Below are 19202 nucleotides of genomic sequence, written 5' to 3'. Positions count from 1 at the left end.
AATTCAAATTAGTTGTCACTTGTTATAGTAACACTAAAGAAGGGAGGGAAATGGAAAGTGTGCATTAATTATAAAAAGTTAAATGATGATATATGACATGATTATGCCACAGGTCCTCATAAAAGTTTACAAAAAGCTTTGGGAACTTCTTTAACATCACCATTGTTTTATGATCTATGGTTCACATATTTGCAGTTTGATTTTCTGGGTAAAGACTCCACAAGGTACCAAAACTTCGTGGTTGTAAACAAAGAGGTATATGATGCTATACACAATTTTAAGAAAGGTATGTTGTGACTTGTGTGTTTCCTCATTGAGATGAGCTATCTGTTACACAGGGAAAAAGGAAGGGGCTGACCTCTTTGACAAGTTAGATACTTCTAATCTTAATGCCCATCTGAAGAAGTACATGCAAGGTCTAACAGTGAAGGTGTTTTGAACGTATAATGCATCGTATACTTTGAAAACGTAGGTGACTTTTACTTTGTCAAGGCCAAAATGATCTAACAATTTACTTGTTACAGTTGAAGGAGACGCTTGGTGCGACTCTTAACAAGAAAACTGCAGAATACTCCTGAGCAAATAAGGAGGTAAGAGAACATTCTGTTTGGTTAGCACTTTGCTGACAAGTCACAATTCCATGTAATCATCAACAGACAGTATCCAAGGGCCATAGTGCTCAGATGGAAAGATTGGAGGCAAAGATTGCAGAGTTAAAGGTCCATTTTTCTTTATGGTTTGTTTGAGGCTGACGCTTTGCTATTGGTAGACACTGCGTGAGGAACTTGCAACAGACTTGGGGAAAGTTAAAAAGGGCAAACCTCCAGGCGCTGGGAACGTCAAAGATTAACTACATGGATCCTCGAATAACAGTCGCTTGGTGCAAGCAACATGAAATCCCCATTGAGAAGGTAACCAGGCACTTTGTACTTTTACTGAGGCAGGAGATTTGGATCACAGGTATTTAATAAGTCATTGCTGGCCAAATTAGCGTGAGCAATGAAGGTAGAACCCAACTTCAGATTTTGTGAGGCTGATGGTGGTGCAGACGAAGACCCTTGATTCTTTGAAATGTATATTGTCTCCGGTATGCTTCCTCGTTCCCGCTGGCTAGAAGTAGAGAGAAAAACTTGGAAGAAGGTGACTCCCCTCTGTCAATATAACGTCAACACTTGTGAGACTCTATCTCAGTCTTGATGATCATAGTCTCACTGTGAGAACTAGAGGATAACATCACAGGGAGCTGAAGTAGGAACCAAGTAGGATCCATCACAGCAAGCTCAAGCTTCTGGAGCTACCATCACTTGAAGGTGGTGGCAAGTCAAGAACGTCTGTGTTACCTTCGAGCATATCCAAGACGTTTCTCATAGAGGGCCGGATTGCTGCCTCGAGTTGGATGCACCACAGTCCGATTTTCACGTACCTCTCGACATCCTTGAGCTCTAAGCCACTGCTAGTGCTGTCGAGATCATTGTCCAGGAGCTTGTCGTCAATAAGCTCGACGACGTTGCACTGTGAAACATGCTCAGCGCGGTTTCGCCCAGGAAGCGCGGTTGTGAGGAGGATGAGGAGGAAGAGGAGGATGGAGGATGGAACTGGATGGTGCGCTTGGAGCTGACGAGCTCGAGCAGCACGATTCCAAAGCTGTAAACGTCGGTCTTATCCGTGACTTTGGTGTGGAGCCACTCGGGTGCCATGTATCCGGGAGTTCCTCGCATGACAGTCACCACTTGCCTCTTTCCCCGCTCGGCAAGCTTGCTCAGGCCAAAGTCGGAGATTCTGGCTCGTAAGTTCTCGTCCAGGAGGATGTTTTGAGGTTTGATATCCAGGTGAAGAACTTGCTCCCGGCATCCTTCATGGAGGTATTGAGTGTCTCTGGTCCAGTTCAACATCAGGTTTGCTGATCCGCCACCTTTGTCATCATCGTTCTTGATGAAGATCCACTTGTCCAGTGATCCATTGGGTATGAACTCGTAGACAAGCAATGCAGCTGGTCCCTGGATGCAAAATCCCCGGAGCTTTACCAGGTTGAAGTGGTGAATGCTGCCAATGGACATTACCTCGGCCTTGAACTGCGAGTGTCCTTTCGACGAGCCTTGGATTTCTACGTCCATCTTCTTCACAGCAACGAGGCTCCCATCCGCAAGCTCTCCTTTGAAGACGGATCCAAATCCTCCAGCTCCAAGCGTGAGCTCGGGATCAAAGTTTCTAGTTGCCATCTTCAAGTCGTGATAGCTAAACTGGTGCGGAAGTATCTCATCGAGCCTCATTCCTTCGATGAGCGCTTGCTTTTCCATGCGCCTCCTCCGAGATCTTCTCCACTTCCTGGTTGCTACGAAGATTACGACGCTAAGCACCACCCCGGCCACAGCGCTTGCTACCCCAGAGATCACTCCCTGATAATTCTTTTTGCTTCGAATGGATTGTGGAAGATTACTATCAATGACATTCCAGGTGATATTTCTCAAGATTCCAATGCCTGGATCATACCCAAGCTGCCTCCACACTTGCTCGTTCGCAGCCACAGCGTTTGGAGCACAGGGCTCCGTGAACGAATGATCCCTGAGACACGCGCCTGGGGAGTAGCATTCAGCCACCATTCTAGCGACCGCAGTCCGTCCGTTTGGAGCTAAAACTTGGATGTTTTTCGAGCACAAGCTTCGGTCTTGGGTATACCATCCAGTGGCCAGCGCTGCCATGGGTTCCATATTCCATTGCGAGGACGTGCACGGCCTGAGAAACCCCGGATTTGAGAGGTTGAAGCTTGTGACATAGAGGACGGCATTGTTGGTCCCTTGTTAAACAGGGCTTTTATTCACCAGAAAACCAAAACTGGGCTGAGTTTCGTTAAGGCACGAAACCAGCAAAGAGCCGCGACAGAAAGTTTCGTCGTGCACGAAACCAACAAAGAGCAAGAGGGGGGGTCTTCACGTGGAGGTACTTTGTAGAAAAACTCGCCGCAGACTTTTATCTCAAGCCATGGTCTTGAGTAGAGCCAACAGAAAGATGATGGGAGAAGCTCCAAGTACCAAGGAACCAGCCTTTACGACTTGAGAGTGGAGTTACTGAAGAACATTGTTGGTCCCTTGTAAATTTGGAGAGCAGGTGAAAGTCCTGTAAGCCAGGCCTGGGACGCAGCAATTCGGGCAATCTGGAGCGATGGTGGCAGTGAAATTGACTATGGAGATGGGCTTCGGAATCGCTGAGATATGGCTCGGATTGATTGCTCGATAGGTAGCAGGATGAATTGCGGAGTGAATGGTTGCCGCTGAGCATGGGCTCCGGGAAACAAAGAGATCCATTCGGGCAGTCGCTTAACGAAGAACATACCTGTTGTTGGGCTTGCGAGGGTGCTACATAGCACGATCATGAAGCACATGAGAATCGCCACCTCCATAGTTTAGTAAATACCACTGTTCTTGGGCACCTGGAAACCATAGAAAATCAGAGATCATGTAAGTCTCATTAGTGTCTCTTCGGCCCACAGACTTCAAGTTTGGCAGCTGGCTGCAGGTATCTTTCAGTGTCAAGGTTCTTCTGGGCTGGCAGACTAAAAGAGCAATTTCTCCCCGGACCCTCGCAATGCTTGAACAAGTCAAAAGCCTGACAAGTCTAGCTCCACATGCCACAAAAGACTTTCTAGAGCTTTTAAACCAGTTTACGTTTGCAATTCCAGCCATGGATCATCGCAGCAGCACTTTCTTCGAGGATTCTCAGTGGAGAGAGTTTCACGTATCCAGAGGAGCACCAACGAGGCCACATCGAGGGTGAAAACAACGATTGCCCTGGCTGGTGGTCCCACAACAGACGCGGTATACACACACCACATGGCACGGCGATGCCTGGCTCCTATAAAAGCTAGTGCTCCGAGGTCATGCAAGAATTATACAGCCAGCAGCGCTGCATTCATTCATGGCTAAAAATCATCGATCTTCCGCTTCTCTTGTGCTCTTTTTCGCTTGCATGGCTCTGGGATTCTCAGTGGAGGCAGCCAGAGAGAGTTTCACGTACTACTGGACTGTAGAGGAGAGTGTTCTATGCGGCAACGAGGCCTCAAACACAGAAATCAAGGATTGCGATGGCAACGCGATAGCTTCCGTCTGTGGCGGTTTCAGTTCAAAAATCCACGTTGAGGGTGCTGGAAGGTTGAAGGACGGGCGCTACGTGAATTGTCAAGACAACGATTGCACCTGCTACTTCGTGACTGATGGTCCCAAGGGCAGTCGAGAGAACGACTTGCAGCTTTACGTGTCTATTGCTGTTCCAGATGAAGGGAAGTATCCCTTTGGATCACATCTCAAGATAGATCTGCTCCAAGGCTTAGCGCTTCCCAACGGCAGGCAACACAATGGATGTGTTCGGGTGGATGATGCCTGCAAGAAAGACAAGGAGAAGAACAATGAATGCAACATGGACTTCTACGTGGGATCTGAGAGTAACTACCATAATATTGAGCATGAGCTACAGGATGCTGAATCATGGGATGCCAATATTGATCCGAACTGCCAGATCCAAGACTATGGCAGCTAGATTGGAAATGCTTGCATATCATAAGATTTGGTTTGCTATTGAGACTAATAAACAGCTCACCTATTTTTATCTCTTAGCAGCAGGAATTCTATAATTAAAATTCATTGTTCTGATTCTGAAATCAGCATTGGTCTTTCGCAAAAAAGAAAGAGAAGCAGCAGGTTGGTGATTTTTAGACAATTACAATTCTTCCTGTGAGGTTTGGCAGCCGTGTGGCGATCTGGAGGAGTTCAGCAAAACAGATCATCGAAACTGCTTATAAACTACTGAATGAATATCGTCCACCTCAAGACCTTTTGGTTTCTCATCGAGGATTCTAAAAATATATGTAAATTGCCGTTCGATTGACCTGCTTAATAAGTTAATAAGCTACTTAGCGAGCCAAGTCCGAGACCGAGATGGAGATTTGCAATCCCGAGCTCTCGCTGCTGCTCACCAGGAGCGATGAATCCTGTGCAGCGGGTCTCTCCAGCTGAGGGAACGCCAACACATCCATGGCACCCTCGAGCATCTTCACCACCACAGACATCGTTGGTCGCTGCAAAGGATCCTCCTGTGCACACCATAGCCCGATCCGGATGATGTTCTCGAAGCCACTCAAGGATAAACCACCACCGTCCTCGGCTTTGACCAGCCGATCGTCCACCAAGTCCATGGCGTTTCCACTGTCGAGCTTGTTGAAAGCAGTCTGGGCGAGGAACCCAACGTCCATCTGTGAGTCCGAGGGATACTCCACGGCCTTCATGCAGCAGACGAGCTCCAGGAGGACGATCCCAAAGCTATAGACGTCCGTCTTGTCCGTCACACGAGAGTGGAGCCACTCGGGAGCCATGTATCCCACCGTACCCCGCATGACTGTCACGACATGAGTTTTGTCCTTGTCAATGAGCTTGGAGAATCCAAAGTCGGCGATTTTGGCATTCATCTTCTCATCCAGGAGGATGTTCTGGGGCTTGATGTCTAGATGGAGTACCTTCTCGCGGCATCCATCGTGGAGATACGCAAGCCCTCGAGCGACGTCGAGCGCGATGGAAAGCCTGGTTGCCCAGGGCAGATACTTGTCCTTGGCAAAAATCCATCTATCCAGCGAGCCATTGGCGAGGAACTCGTAGATGAGTAAGTTGTGGCGAGAATGCAGGCAAAATCCAACCAGCTTGACGAGATTGAGGTGATGGATGCTGCCAATCGACATCACCTCCGCTTTAAATTGCTTGTCCCCCTGCCGCGATCCACCGCCAATCCTCTTGACCGCCACAATCTCTCCGCTGGGCAGCGTCCCCTTGAACACAGTCCCAAACCCTCCCTCTCCCACCTTGCTCTGGAATCCCTTGGTCGCTCGATACAACTCTTGGTACCTGATTTGCCGCGGGGCATCCGTGAGATCCCCCAGATGGAGCTTGTTCTTGGCGGCATTGGACCGTCTCACGACCTTCCACCACAAAATGCCTAAGAGCGCCAAGGCAACGAGCGCTCCACTAGAAACCAGTGCAATGAAAAGAGTGCGTTTTTTCGAATCCTCGCCCTTCCACTTCCAAGTGACTTGCAACACATTATCAAAATACGTCTGCCCCAGCGCTTCCCACACACCTCTCGTCCCTCCCAGCGATCTGGGCGTGCACGGCTCGTAGTATCCAGTCAATGGGCTACACCCGATCGTTGATGCACAAATGTCCACCACCGTCGCCGTGACGCTCATCCCATTCTCTGCCGTGATCACAATCTCTTTGAAGCACGAGGATCCACTGGCAAACCATCCGGTGGCCATGTTTGCCAGGAGCTCCGAGTTCTTGTAAGGCGTGGACCGATTGCATGCCGTGGGGATTCCCTCCAGCTCGGTGTAGTAGAGAGCCGCGAAGTTGAGAGACTGCTCTTTAGGCGAGCAATTGAAGAACTGGTAGGTGTTGTTGTCGACGCAGTACTCGGGATCGTGGGCGGTGGCATTCGAGTAGATGAAGCTCTGGGCGGGCTCGCAGCCGGGAATTGGGCAGGAAAGGGTGCTAGCTCCTGGATCGCCATCGCAGGTCTTGCTAACAGGATTGCAAACGAGGCCGCCAGAACAATCGCGCCTAGAGTCGCATCTCGTGCCGCAAGAGGAGGAGAAATGCTGCGCGGTGGCGCTGACGAGTGAGATCATCGCGAGCGCGAAGAAAGTGCTGCTGCGATGATCCATGGCTGGAATTGCAAACGTGTCGCGGGTAAAATGGTTTAAAAGCTCTAGAAAAAGTCTGAAGTCTTTTGCCGTCTCATGTGGAGCTAGACTTGTCAAGCTTTTGACTTGTTAAAGCATTGCGAGGGTCCGTGGGAGGAATTTTTCTTTTAGTCTGCCAGCCCAGAAAACCATGACACTGAAAGATACCTGCAGCCAGCTGCAAACTTTGAGTCTGTGGGCCGAAACGACGAGAGAGACACTAATGAGACTTACGTGATGTCATAGTCTCTGATTTTCTATGACAACCGCGACTGTTGTCATAACATAAAGATTTCAGCAAATGGTTTTTCAACTGAACTCATACCAACATCAGCATTGGTCTTTTGCGAAAAAGAAAGAGAAGCGGCAGATTGGTGATTTCTAGCCATGAATTGAATGCAGTGCTGCTGGCTGTACAATTCTTCCAGCATTGCTGTCATTTCCACTTTTAGGGTTGGCATTGCCGTGCCGTGTGGTGCTTGTATACCGCGTCTGTTGTCAATGGTTTTTCAACTGAACTCGTGCATTGATCTTTCTTGCTAATAAAATGAAGTTTCTGACGAAGCAAATGTTTTGGTCATTCATTCATTAGTTGTTGGGATTATAATATGCCGTTTCGATGATCTCTTGAGTCATTTGCTGAACTCCTCCAGATCTTCCACCTCGAGTCCTTCCCGTTTCTCATTAAGGATTCTAAATATATATGTAATAACTTATTAAATTCTTCAGATATCTATCTGCACTTCCGAGCTCTCGCTGATGCTCACCAGGAGCGACGAATCCTGTGCAGCGGGTCTCTCCAGCTGAGGGAACACATCCATGGGACCCTCGAGCATCTTCACCACCACAGACATCATTGGTCGCTTTCTAGCGCGAAGAAAGTGCTGCGATGATCCATGGCTGTCACGGGTAAACTGGTTTAAAAGCTCTATAAAAAGTCTGAAGTCTTTGCGGTCTCAAGATCGAACCTCTTGGCTTGTTAAAGCATTGCGGGTCCCTGGGAGGAATTCCTCTTTTCGTCTACAGCCCAGAAAAACCAAGACACTGAAAGATAGCTGCAGCCAGCTGCCAAACTTTAAGTCTGTGGGCCGAAACAACGAGAGAGACATGATCTCATAGTCTCTGATTTCTATGGTTTCCAGGTGTCCAAGAACAGTGGTATTTACTGAACTATGGAGGTGTCGAATTCTCATGTGCTTCATGATCGTGCTATGTAGCACCAGGAGCTTCCACTCGCAAGCCCAACAACAGGTATGTTCTTCGTTAAGCGACTGCCCGAATGGATCTCTTTGTTTCCCGGAGCCCATGCTCAGCGGCAACCGTTCACTCCGCAATTCATCCTGCTACCTGTCGAGCAATCAATCCGAGCCATATCTCAGCGATTCTGAAGTTTGCAAGCCCATCTCCGGCTTCATTTTCAATGACACCATCGTTCCAGACTGCCCGAATTGCTGCGTCCCAGGCCTGGCTTACAGGACTTTCGCCTGCTCTCCAAATTTACAAGGGACCAACAATGCCGTCCTCTATGCCACAAGCTTCAACCTCTCAAATCCGGGGTCTCTCAGGCCGTGCACGTCCTCGCAATGGAATATGGAACCCATGGCAGCGCTGGCCACTGGATGGTATACCCAAGACCGAAGCTTGTGCTCGAAAAACATCCAAGTTTTAGCTCCAAACGGACGGACTGCGGTCGCTAGAATGGTAGCTGAATGCTACTCCCCAGCCGGGTGTCTCAGGGATCATTCGTTCACGGAGCCCTGTGCTCCAAACGCTGTGGCTGTGAACGAGCAAGTGTGGAGGCAGCTTGGGTATGATCCAGGCATTGGAATCTTGAGAAATATCACCTGGAATGTCATTGATAGTAATCTTCCACAGTCCATTCGAAGCAAAAAGAATTATGAGGGAGTGATCGCTGGGGTAGCAAGCGCTGTGGCCGGGGTGGTGCTTAGCGTCGTAATCTTCGTAGCAACCAGGAAGTGGAGAAGATCTCGGAGGAGGCGCATGGAAAAGCAAGCGCTCATCGAAGGAATGAGGCTCGATGAGATACTTCTGCACCAGTTTAGCTATCACGACTTGAAGATGGCAACTAGAAACTTTGATCCCGAGCTCATGCTTGGAGCTGGAGGATTTGGATCCGTCTTCAAAGGAGAGCTTGCGGATGGGAGCCTCGTTGCTGTGAAGAAGATGGACGTAGAGATCCAAGGCTCGTCGAAAGGACACTCGCAGTTCAAGGCCGAGGTAATGTCCATTGGCAGCATTCACCACTTCAACCTGGTAAAGCTCCGGGGATTTTGCATCCAGGGACCAGCTGCATTGCTTGTCTACGAGTTCATGCCCAATGGATCACTGGACAAGTGGATCTTCACCAAGAACGATGATGACAAAGGTGGCGAATCAGCAAATCTGCTGTTAAACTGGAATCAGAGACACTCAATCGCGATAGATGTTGCTCGAGGACTCACATACCTCCATGAAGGATGCTGGGAGCAAGTTCTTCACCTGGATATCAAACCTCAAAACATCCTCCTGGACGAGAACTTACGAGCCAGAATCTCCGACTTTGGCCTGAGCAAGCTTGCCGAGCGGGGAAAGAGCCAAGTGGTGACTGTCATGCGAGGAACTCCCGGATACATGGCACCCGAGTGGCTCCACACCAAAGTCATGGACAAGACTGACGTTTACAGCTTTGGAATCGTGCTGCTCGAGCTCGTCAGCTCCAGGCGCACCATCCAGTTCCATCCTCCATCCTCCTCTTCCTCCTCATCCTCCTCACAACTGTGCTTCCTGGGCGAAACCGCGTTGAGCATGTTTCACAGTGGCAACGTCATTGAGCTTATTGACGACAAGCTCCTGGACCAGCTAAGAGGGGATGTTAAACCTTTTGGGTTCAAGTGATGGAAGCTGAGGGTGTTGGTGACTCAATTCGAATCGGCAACAGGGTTGATCCTGTACCAAAGAAGATATTGGAGAATCAGGATATCTTCTTGAAGGATTTGCCACCAGGGCTACCTCCCAGCCATGAGGTTGATCATCAGATTGAGGTTATTTCGGGTTCTAAACCACCTACAAAAGCTCCATATCGTTTGAACATCAAGAAGATGGCTGAATTCAAGAAACAATTCACGGAGCTTTTTGACAAAAGTCATATCCAACTAAACAAATCACCTTATAAAGCACCAGTCCTTTTTGTTATGAGAAAGGATGGAACCATGAGGATGTGTATTGACTATCGGGCACTCAATAAGATCAGGGTTAAAAATAGTTATCCTTTGCCTCGCATTGACGACTTATTTGACCAACTTTTAAAGGCTAAATATTTTATGCAACTTGATTTGCGATCCGGGTATCATTTGATACGGGTGGCAGATTAGGATGTGGAGAAGACAACTTTTAAGACTCGGTATGGATCTTATAAGTTTCTTGTCATGCCGTTTGGGTTATGCAATGCTCCAGCAACGTTTAGCACTATGATGGATAGAATATTTGGAGATTATTTGGACACATTTGTTGTCCTATATATCGCCAATATTCTAGTCTTCAGCAAAACGTTGAAGGATCATTTAAAACACTTGGAGCTGGTGTTTCAAAAATTGCGTGAACACCAATTGTATGTCAAGGAAAGTAAATGCACTTTTGGACAATTGCGCATAAACTTTCTCAGACATATAGTTGGTGGTGGCGTAATTGAGGTCGATCCAAAGAAGGTGGAAGTGGTGAAGTCCTGGGAAATCCTGACCACTATATCAAATGTTTGTTCTTTTCTCAGTTTGGTGGGATACTATTGCAAGTTTATCCACAATTTTGCAAGAATTGCTCTTCTGTTGACTGAGTTAACGAAGAGTAGTATTCCATTTCATTGGACACTAGCTTGTTAATGTGCTTTTGTACAGTTGAAGGAGATCTTGACTATAGTTCTTATTCTCAAGATCCCAGATCTTGATAAACCCTTCGAAGTGCATTGTGATGCATTTGGTTATGCTATTGGTGCCATGTTACAGCAAGATTATGACAAAGTGGTTGGTGTTACACTAAGACGACATGGTTGTCCTATTGTGTTCTATTCCAAGAAATTGGATGAAACTCAATGAAGATGGCTAACGCATGAGAAAGAAATGTTTGCTATAGTGTTGGCCCTGGAACACTACAGACATTACTTGGGTGGACACATCAAGGTTTATACAGATAGTAACACACTAAGCTACTTTGCTACACAGCCTAAGCTTACGCTGAAGCAGGCTCGTTGGCAAGAGAAGCTTGCTAGATATGATATTGAAATCATATATAAACCTGGTAAAGACAATATTTTCCAGATGCGTTGAGTCGTCAAGCTTAATTCCGGGCAATATTGGCAATTAGTTTAGACTGGTTAGAGGATGTTTAGGCTTTATATGGAAGTGATCCATTGGCAAAGGCAATCTTATGCCATGCGGGGCTGTTGAAGCAGAGCCTACTAGCGAAGCAGCGAAAGTTGCTAGTCGCACTAATGCGATGTTTCACTTCTCAGTTCGGGATAGGCTTATATTTTATAAGCAAAAATGGCATAAGACATATGGAAGTGATCCATGGCAAAGACTCTAGCTTCATTGAAAAAGGAATTTTTCTGGTCTAGTATGGAAGGTGATGTAGTGGATTATGTTCGTTCTTGCCCTATATGCCAGCAATGTAAGTGTAGAACTGAGAAGCAAGCTGGAAAGTTGTAGTGCATTCCAACACCGGCATAGCCATTTCAAAGTGTGACACTTGATTTCGTCACTTGTTTGCCGAAATCTAAGGGTTATGATACTTTGATGGTGGTTGTGGATCGGTTGTCAAAGATTGCACACTTCATTCCAACTGTGGGAATAGTGAATGCGAAATAAGCAGCAAAGCTCTTTTTCCATGAAGTCATATGGGTTCATGGTCTTCCTGAAGAGATGATCTCGGATAGAAATTCGAGGTTTACGGGGAAGTTTTGGGGCACACTGTTCCAGTTTGTCGGCCAGTCCTTATGGACACTCTTTCCTTACTATCACAACAGTAGGAGGTCAGTACTACTGGTTCCTTTTATGATCTCCACTCAAGCTAATTGAGAAACTGGTCATCGCATGTGCACTTGACCAGATGAGCTTAAAGACGGAATTTCTACATGCTATTTGTTAAGCATACTTGACCTGGTTAGAGAAACTCATTCGTTGACTTGCACTTGCTAGTGTTGGGAACCCCAGCGATATTGAGACTAGTCCTTCAATATTCGCTAGATGATAGTTTACTGTGTCTGACAAACACTCTTGCTATCATGCCCTTTGTGTTAGTTTCATTTTGGTCCCAAATGCTATTTATGAAAAGTGTCTAAATTCACTTATTTGGCATATCTATAGAATTTAGAGGTTGAAACGAACAAGAGAGCGATAGGCCAACCTCCCAACCCTTAAGGCGTTATGGCCTTAAATCCCACAGGCCATAGAATATTCTTGGAATATTCTTGTGGTTCGTGTCATTCTCCCCTCCCTCATGACCCAGCCACATACGGCAGCCTCGAGAAGCTAAACGAGCCTCACATGAAGGGAGTCCAAGGCAATATGGCCATGGAGAAAAGATGTGCAAACGGCAACACCAACGTCGCAACAAACGGTCACGAAAGAAAGAAAGCAATACGGCTTTCTCACATGACAATATGGTCATGGAAAACAAGAGAATGAGAATAGAACAAACAGCTCAAATCATATAGCAATACGGCTATAAAACTCAATTTTCCCCTTCCTCAGGAATGTCATCCAAGTCATAACCAAAACTCGGAAACACTCTCTTCATGTCATCCTCAGTTTCCCATGTAGCTTCGTCCATGGAATAACCATTCCATTGAACTAACAACTCCCTAGTTGTTTTCCGGTGTGTTTTCACCAATCTTTGAGCAAGAATATTGGCCGGACCAGCCTTCTCTGCATCAATCTCTGGAACCTGGATGATGGACTGATCCACGATATCACCAGAGTGCAAACACACTTTAAGTTTGCTCACATGGAATGTTGGATGAATCTTCGAACTAACTGGCAAATCCAAAGTGTATGCAAGATCCCCCACACGCTGTAAAATTGTCCAAGGCCCACAATACCATGGGGACAACTTAGCACTACCACTTCCTTTTAGAGATTGTTGTGCATTCGACAGCTTAAGGAAAACCTTGTCACCAACTTTGTACTCTTGATGATGACGATGCTCATCAGCCAATCTTTTGTCTCGTTCTTGAGTTTGCCTCATGTTCAATTTTGCCAACTCAAGCTTGTCTTGCATATCCTCCAGGAAATCACAAGCATGAGGAACCCGAACCAAAGCTAAATTCAAACTCACAGGAGACCTAGGCTCATAGCCATACATCGCCATAAAAGGAGACATGCCAATAGCCGATTGATGAGCGCTATTGTGAGCAAACTGAAGCAAAGGCAAGTATTTTTCCCATACTCCCTATCGAGTCAAGTTTCCCACAAAAGACCGTAGCATATCTTCTAATAGCTGATTCATGCGCTCTATCTGCCCATCAGATTGTGGATGCTCACCACTACTCATGCTCAGTTTAGTCTCTAGTTTTTCAAAGACTGTTTGCCAAAACTTGGACGTGAACTTAGGATCTCGATCACTCACAATGTCACCTGGCAAACCATAGAGACTAAATAACCGGTCTACAAACAACTGAGCAAGTTCAGAAGCTTTTATCATTGTCTTCATAGGGAAAAAGTGAGCCATCTTTGTCAAACGATCCACAACAACCCAAATAGCATCATTTCCTCGAAAGGTTTTGGGCAAACTAGTGATAAAGTCCATCGAGATGCTATCCCACTTATTCTCAGGTACATGTAAAGGATGATAGAGGCCAGCGAGCTTCTAATGATCAACTTTGACCGCCTGGTAGGTCAAGCAACCACGTACGTACTTCTCAACATCTGACTTCATCCCAGGCCAAAAGAAATGCCTCTTCACCAACATATACGTTCTCAATACCCCCGGATGCCCAGCACTTGGCACATAATGACACTCAACCAAAATCCGTTTGATGAGTTTGTCAACACGAGGAACCACTACACTCCCTTCTTCACCAGGATTCCATCTCGTATTTCGAATGACGCAAACTTGTCACCCTTCAAATCTGTAGAGGCGTCCCTCAACAAAACCTTCACGCAAATATCAGTGATAAAGGAGTCGAAGTCAACAAACTCCTTAAGCTCATCCAAGAGATCGCTGGATAACTTCACGAATGAGATAGAATTTACCATCCTGGATAACGCATCAGCCACCTTATTGTCACCTCCATGCTTGTACCGGATCTTAACAGACATTTCCTACAGGAACTCTTGCCAACGAGCAAGGCGGCCTCAAAGATCCTTTTGTCAACTGAAATATTGGAGAGATTGATGGTCTGAATCCATATGGAAGTCCGATCCATAAAGATAATGTCGCCATTCCTTCACAGCAGCAATCACAGCATACAACTCCTTGTCTCGAGTAGGCCAATTCCGCTGTGTGGCATCAAACTTATGGCTCATGTACGCAAGAGGATGCCCAACTTGAAGCAAAACAGCTCCAATAGCAATGTCACTTGCATCTGTCTCGACCACAAGAGGCTTTTCAGGATCAAAAATCTTCAACACTGGAGCAGAGATACAACATTGCTTCAAACGTTGAAATGCCACTTCACACTTCTCATCCCAACCATGAATAATAGCATGTTTCGATGTATTCTAGAGAAGATCAGTTAAAGGGGCTGCTATCCCTGAAAAGTCCTTCACAAATCGTCAAAAAACTCCAACCATACCAAGGAAACTACGGAGATCATGCACTGTGGAAGGTATAAGCCAATCAACCACGGCCTGAATCTTTGTGGGATCAGCTCTCACTCCATGTACCGAAATCAAATGCCCGAGATATCCAATCTCCTCTAAAAAAACTCGCACTTGGATAATTTCGAGTAGAGCTTGTTGTCCCTCAAAAGCTGTAAAACACTTCGTACATGCATCTTATGTTCCTCCACGGAAGAGCTGAATACTAAGATATCATCAAAATAATCAATTGCAAACTTTCCCAAGTAAGGTTGTAGAACGTGATTCATCAATCTCTGAAAAGTTGCAGGAGCATTTGTCAAACCAAACGGCATCACTAAAAACTCGTAGTGACCTGTCCTTGTTCGAAATGCAGTTTTTGGAACATCCTCTGGCTTGACACAAATCTGATGATATCCTTGCCTCAAATCAATCTTCGAAAAATATCAAGCTCCACGAAGACGATCAAGCAAATCATCGATACGAGGGATCGGGAACATATTCTTCACTGTCCTATCATTTAATCCCTTGTAGTTCACGCAAAGACGCCATGTACCATCTTTCTTTTTGACCATCACCACTGGAGCAGCCCAAGGAGACTTGCTAATCCGTAACCACCCTTTCCGAAGGTATTCAGCAAGCTGCCTATTAATCTCTTCATCTTCAGCGGGACTAGTACGAGTCAGTTGTCGCTGAAAAGGAGTAGCTCCAGGAACCAAATCAATCTCATGCTGAATTCCACGTTCTGGAGGCAAACCATCAGGTAACTCATCCGGAAATACGTCACGGAACTCCTCCTGAATGGAATCCACCGTGTCTCATGCCCACGAACGTACTCCAAATCAGACATGATCATATTAGAAAGAAATGGGTACACCACAAAAGAATTAGCTATCTCATGCATGCATGTCACCAACTCCAAAGCGTTAATCAATGGAGTATCACTATTGTCTGTCCCGACAATCTCTTTTATAGTGCCACCAACTTCGATACGCAGAACATTACACTCCCAATCGATCCCTGGCTTCCTGTCATAAAACCATTCCTTCCCAAGAATAACGTCTGTGCGACCAAGATCCATAACCTGAAACGAAGGATGGTCGAGAATCCCTTGAACCGTCAAAGGAACACTCGGAGCCCATTCACCGTAAATACGAGTGCTATGTCCATCTGCCATAACCACCTCATAGATTACTGAACTCTTTTCCACAGGCAAACCAAGTTTCTTCACCACCTTAAAGCTCAAAAAGTTGTGTGTAGCACCTGGATCGAAAAGAATACTAACAGCATGTCCTTGAATGTCCCCTTTGGCCTTCACAAGTTGATTGCACATAGAACCATTAATCTCTACAGAGTTGATACGAACTCGAGACTTAGATTCTTGAATTTTTGCCACAGGGTGTGGAAGAGCCACCACAGCAGATGCCTGAGCTGTATCCACAATGGATTCCACCACATTCACCTTAGCATTCTTTGATCCCTTCACAAGAGGACAATCCTTGCCATGATGTCCAGCCTTGTGACAACGAAAACAATTGCCCTCCACCTTGTCCTTCTCTTGTTGGTCTAACTGATGTCTTTTTGCCTCATTGCCATCTCCACTCTTCGAGCTATGACGAAGCAACAGCTGTTTCTTCCCTGAAAATGAAGTATTGGTGGGTTGGTCATCACGTTGACCACCCCGGAGACCATCCTTTTGACCAGCGTTGACCGAGTTGACCGACGGTTTGGGCAAAAAGATTTGAGCCTTAGTGATAGCATCAGTCAATGTTGCTGGAAAATCCTTCTTGACCTTCTACTGCACATCCACCGAGCTCAATCCTTTGATAAAACATTGCACCTTTAGCAGCTCATTGTAGGTGCCCGTGAGACTAAGGCAAAGATCACGGAACTTGCGAGCATACACATCCAAAGACAAAGTCCCTTGCTGGATCTATAACAACTGATTCACGAGATCAACCTCTTCAAACTTCTTGACAAACGAAGCGCAGAAAACCTTTGTCAAATCAGTCCAAGAAGTCAGCTTCGGATTAGCTTTGATGTAGTTCTTCCACCACGAAGAAGCATGGCCCGTAAGCTTCGTCACAAAGAAATCTATCTTCACCTTATCCTCACAAGGATTGTGAGACCAACAACTTTCCCACAATTCCAACCAAGAATCAACCTCTTGACTATCACAAACATCCGGTGATGATTTCCATTCCATAATACCATAATCCTTGGCATGCTTGATGTACCAATGGTAATCACGGACATGAGATCGATTCAATCCTTGAGGGTCCATGTGAAGCAAGAAATCCTTAATTAGATTGACGGAATCCTTAACCTCCTTTATGTCGCTCTGAACCGCAGAAATCTGGCGTCCTTGCCGCAGAACAACATCATCAAGAGTCTCTTCCGCATCGTCATGGCTATCATCACTAACGCCATACTCCTCATCAGGATCAATATCTTGCTCTCCCGCCATCCCCAAAAGAACGTGCTGCTCCGATACCAATGAAACGAACAAGAGAGCGAACCCTAGGCCAACCTCCCAACCCTTAAGGCGTTACGGCCTTAAATCCCACAGGCCATGGAATATTCTTGGAATATTCCTGTGGTTCATGTCAAAGGTCGGCTGAACATAATGGTGTTCGTCCCGTGTCCAAATTTGCAATCTAAAAACATTCTATATTTAGTAAGTTTCGGACTTGTCCCAAAGACTAACTCCTGGTACTAAAGGAGGCTTGGGGTGAAAGCCCAAAGCATGTGTCCCTCAAGGGGGGAAGGGGGGGGGGGGGGGATGGGGGGTTCCAAATGTATAATAGGGATAGTGGTTGAAATGCATGTCTAACCATCTAAGACATTAGTTTGGCTCCCACTAGGGTGGGGTACTCCTTGTTCTGTATTCGGCTTGAGTCTAAACCCAAGCTCCACGCTGCTTTAGTTAGTGGGGTACCCTCCTCCTTGTGTTAGGCCACTAGTATGCCAAAATTGTGCCAGACTCCGTCTGACACCATTTTGCGTGCAAGTGTTGGATATGGGGAGTTGGTGCTTGTGGGATTGTATCGAACCTTCATTTCGTAGTGCAACGGGCTTGGAATTTAACTCCAAATTCAGGTGTGCTACAAAATTGGAGCTATGACCAGAGCCTACTTCAACACCTCAAAAGCTTGCTATTAGCAGTTTGTCCACTCATACTTTACATCTTTGGGTAATAGCTTTGTCAAAGGTAAAGCTTTTTCCACATAACTCCATAGAACTTTGTGATGATAATTTTTATTTTTTATAGCAATACCCATACACATGCATGTGTATGGGATGAGATGGACCTTATTGTGCTTGTGGGTGATCTTGAACTTGAGCTTTAGTTGTTGAGCCAAGATTTTGACTTCATCCTAGGTATAGATTGCTTATAACACAATTATACTAAGTGTAAAAGAGAAGAAATTAAAAAAGTGTTAAAAAAATGAGATTTAGACAATGCAAAGGCTAGATTTAAACCAAAATCCTAAATCTAAGCATTCTTGAGGGACAATCAAAATTTCACAAATTGCAATTGCTTGATGTCCACTTGAGCTGTTAGTGCTTGTATCAACCTGGTCTTGCTAGGATCAATAACTAAACCGTCATGTGAAACAATCCAACCTAATAACACTCCAAAGCTACACTTAAATGGATGTAATGAGATCTTAAATTGCCTACACCTATTAAAACATAAAGTTAGCTTTTCATTGATCTATAAATATGCTGAAATCATCCAGAAATACCTCTATAAAATCCTACATATATAGCTAAAAAGTTGTTGTAATTACTTTTTAAAATGTCTGTAGAGCATTGCATAGGCTAAAAGGCTTAACCCTATATGCATAACACCCCCACTCCATCACAAAAGTGGTCTTTAGTTGATCCTCCTTTGCTATTCGCACTTGACTATAACCACTGAAGCCATCCAGGAAAGAATAGAGCTTATGCCCTGCCACTAAATACAATAGTGTATCAGTAAATAACAACAAAAAACCATCCTTAATTGTTGACTTGTTCAGCTTTCTATAATCTACATAGACCCTAAGCTGTTCACTCTTCTTCTTGATAATGATGATAGGAGAAAGCCACTCATTAATTTCCACCTTGAAAATGAATCCCACTTGCAATAGCTTCTCTATCTCCTCTCGCACTGCTCTTGAATAATGTGGATTGGTCCTATAAAGCCTTTGATGAACAGGAACAGCTCTAGGAATCAAAGGAAATTGATGGATAACCAACATAGGATCAATACTTTGCATATCTTCATATTTCCACAAAAAACATCTATATGCTTGTATAGTAACTTCGTAAATTCTCTCCTTCCAACTCTACTCCTATCTTCACTAGTCGAGACTCTTCCACAATTCCAAGGTCCAAATCCATTAGCACTAGAGACTTGATAAACCTGTTTACCTTCCTTGCCTATACAGTTGGTTCCTCATAAATTCCATGGTTTTTTTGCCCCTAAAAATGCTTTGGATACTCAAGAAACTTCTCCTCATCTGTTGGCTCTGAAAACTCAACCTTAACCATGTTACAATTTACATTACATCTCCACAACCAATGCTTTAGATGATCGCTGGTAGTATCACACTCAAAAGGTGGCCAAATGAGATCACCATAAGTTGGCCAGGAAGAACATTGTACCCAAGTTGCTTCTTCATTTTCCTTGCTAGAACTTGAGTTAT

At 45.5% G+C, this 19202-nt stretch overlaps 4 protein-coding genes across 4 annotated transcripts; 1 reads left to right on the top strand and 3 right to left on the bottom strand.

The window, feature by feature from the left end:
• Positions 1-1018: 1018 nt before the first annotated feature.
• On the bottom strand, positions 1019-2699 carry LOC9640965 (G-type lectin S-receptor-like serine/threonine-protein kinase SD2-5). The gene is made up of 3 exons (XM_024667089.1): positions 1620-2699; positions 1424-1512; positions 1019-1151 (listed from the first exon to the last, which is right to left on the bottom strand). Exons 1-3 carry the CDS (start codon positions 2697-2699, stop codon positions 1019-1021), a joined length of 1302 nt encoding a protein of 433 aa, XP_024522857.1.
• Positions 2700-4676: 1977 nt separating this feature from the next.
• LOC9640964 (G-type lectin S-receptor-like serine/threonine-protein kinase SD2-5) lies at positions 4677-6735 on the bottom strand. The gene has a single exon (XM_024667093.1). The coding sequence runs from the start codon at positions 6698-6700 to the stop codon at positions 4904-4906; it is 1797 nt and encodes a 598-aa protein (XP_024522861.1). The 5' UTR covers positions 6701-6735; the 3' UTR covers positions 4677-4903.
• A 1114-nt stretch (positions 6736-7849) lies between these two features.
• Positions 7850-10251, top strand: LOC112343505 (G-type lectin S-receptor-like serine/threonine-protein kinase At2g19130). The gene is made up of 2 exons (XM_024667100.1): positions 7850-8956; positions 9020-10251. Exons 1-2 carry the CDS (start codon positions 7850-7852, stop codon positions 9611-9613), a joined length of 1701 nt encoding a protein of 566 aa, XP_024522868.1. The 3' UTR covers positions 9614-10251.
• Positions 10252-12442: 2191 nt separating this feature from the next.
• On the bottom strand, positions 12443-12955 carry LOC112343504. The gene has a single exon (XM_024667088.1). The coding sequence runs from the start codon at positions 12953-12955 to the stop codon at positions 12443-12445; it is 513 nt and encodes a 170-aa protein (XP_024522856.1).
• Between the last annotated feature and the right edge of the window lie 6247 nt (positions 12956-19202).

This window comes from Selaginella moellendorffii, unplaced genomic scaffold (genome assembly GCF_000143415.4).
Source record: "Selaginella moellendorffii unplaced genomic scaffold, v1.0 SELMOscaffold_154, whole genome shotgun sequence".
Taxonomy (NCBI): Eukaryota; Viridiplantae; Streptophyta; class Lycopodiopsida; order Selaginellales; family Selaginellaceae; genus Selaginella; species Selaginella moellendorffii.
This window is presented reverse-complemented; position numbering and strand designations above follow the sequence as displayed.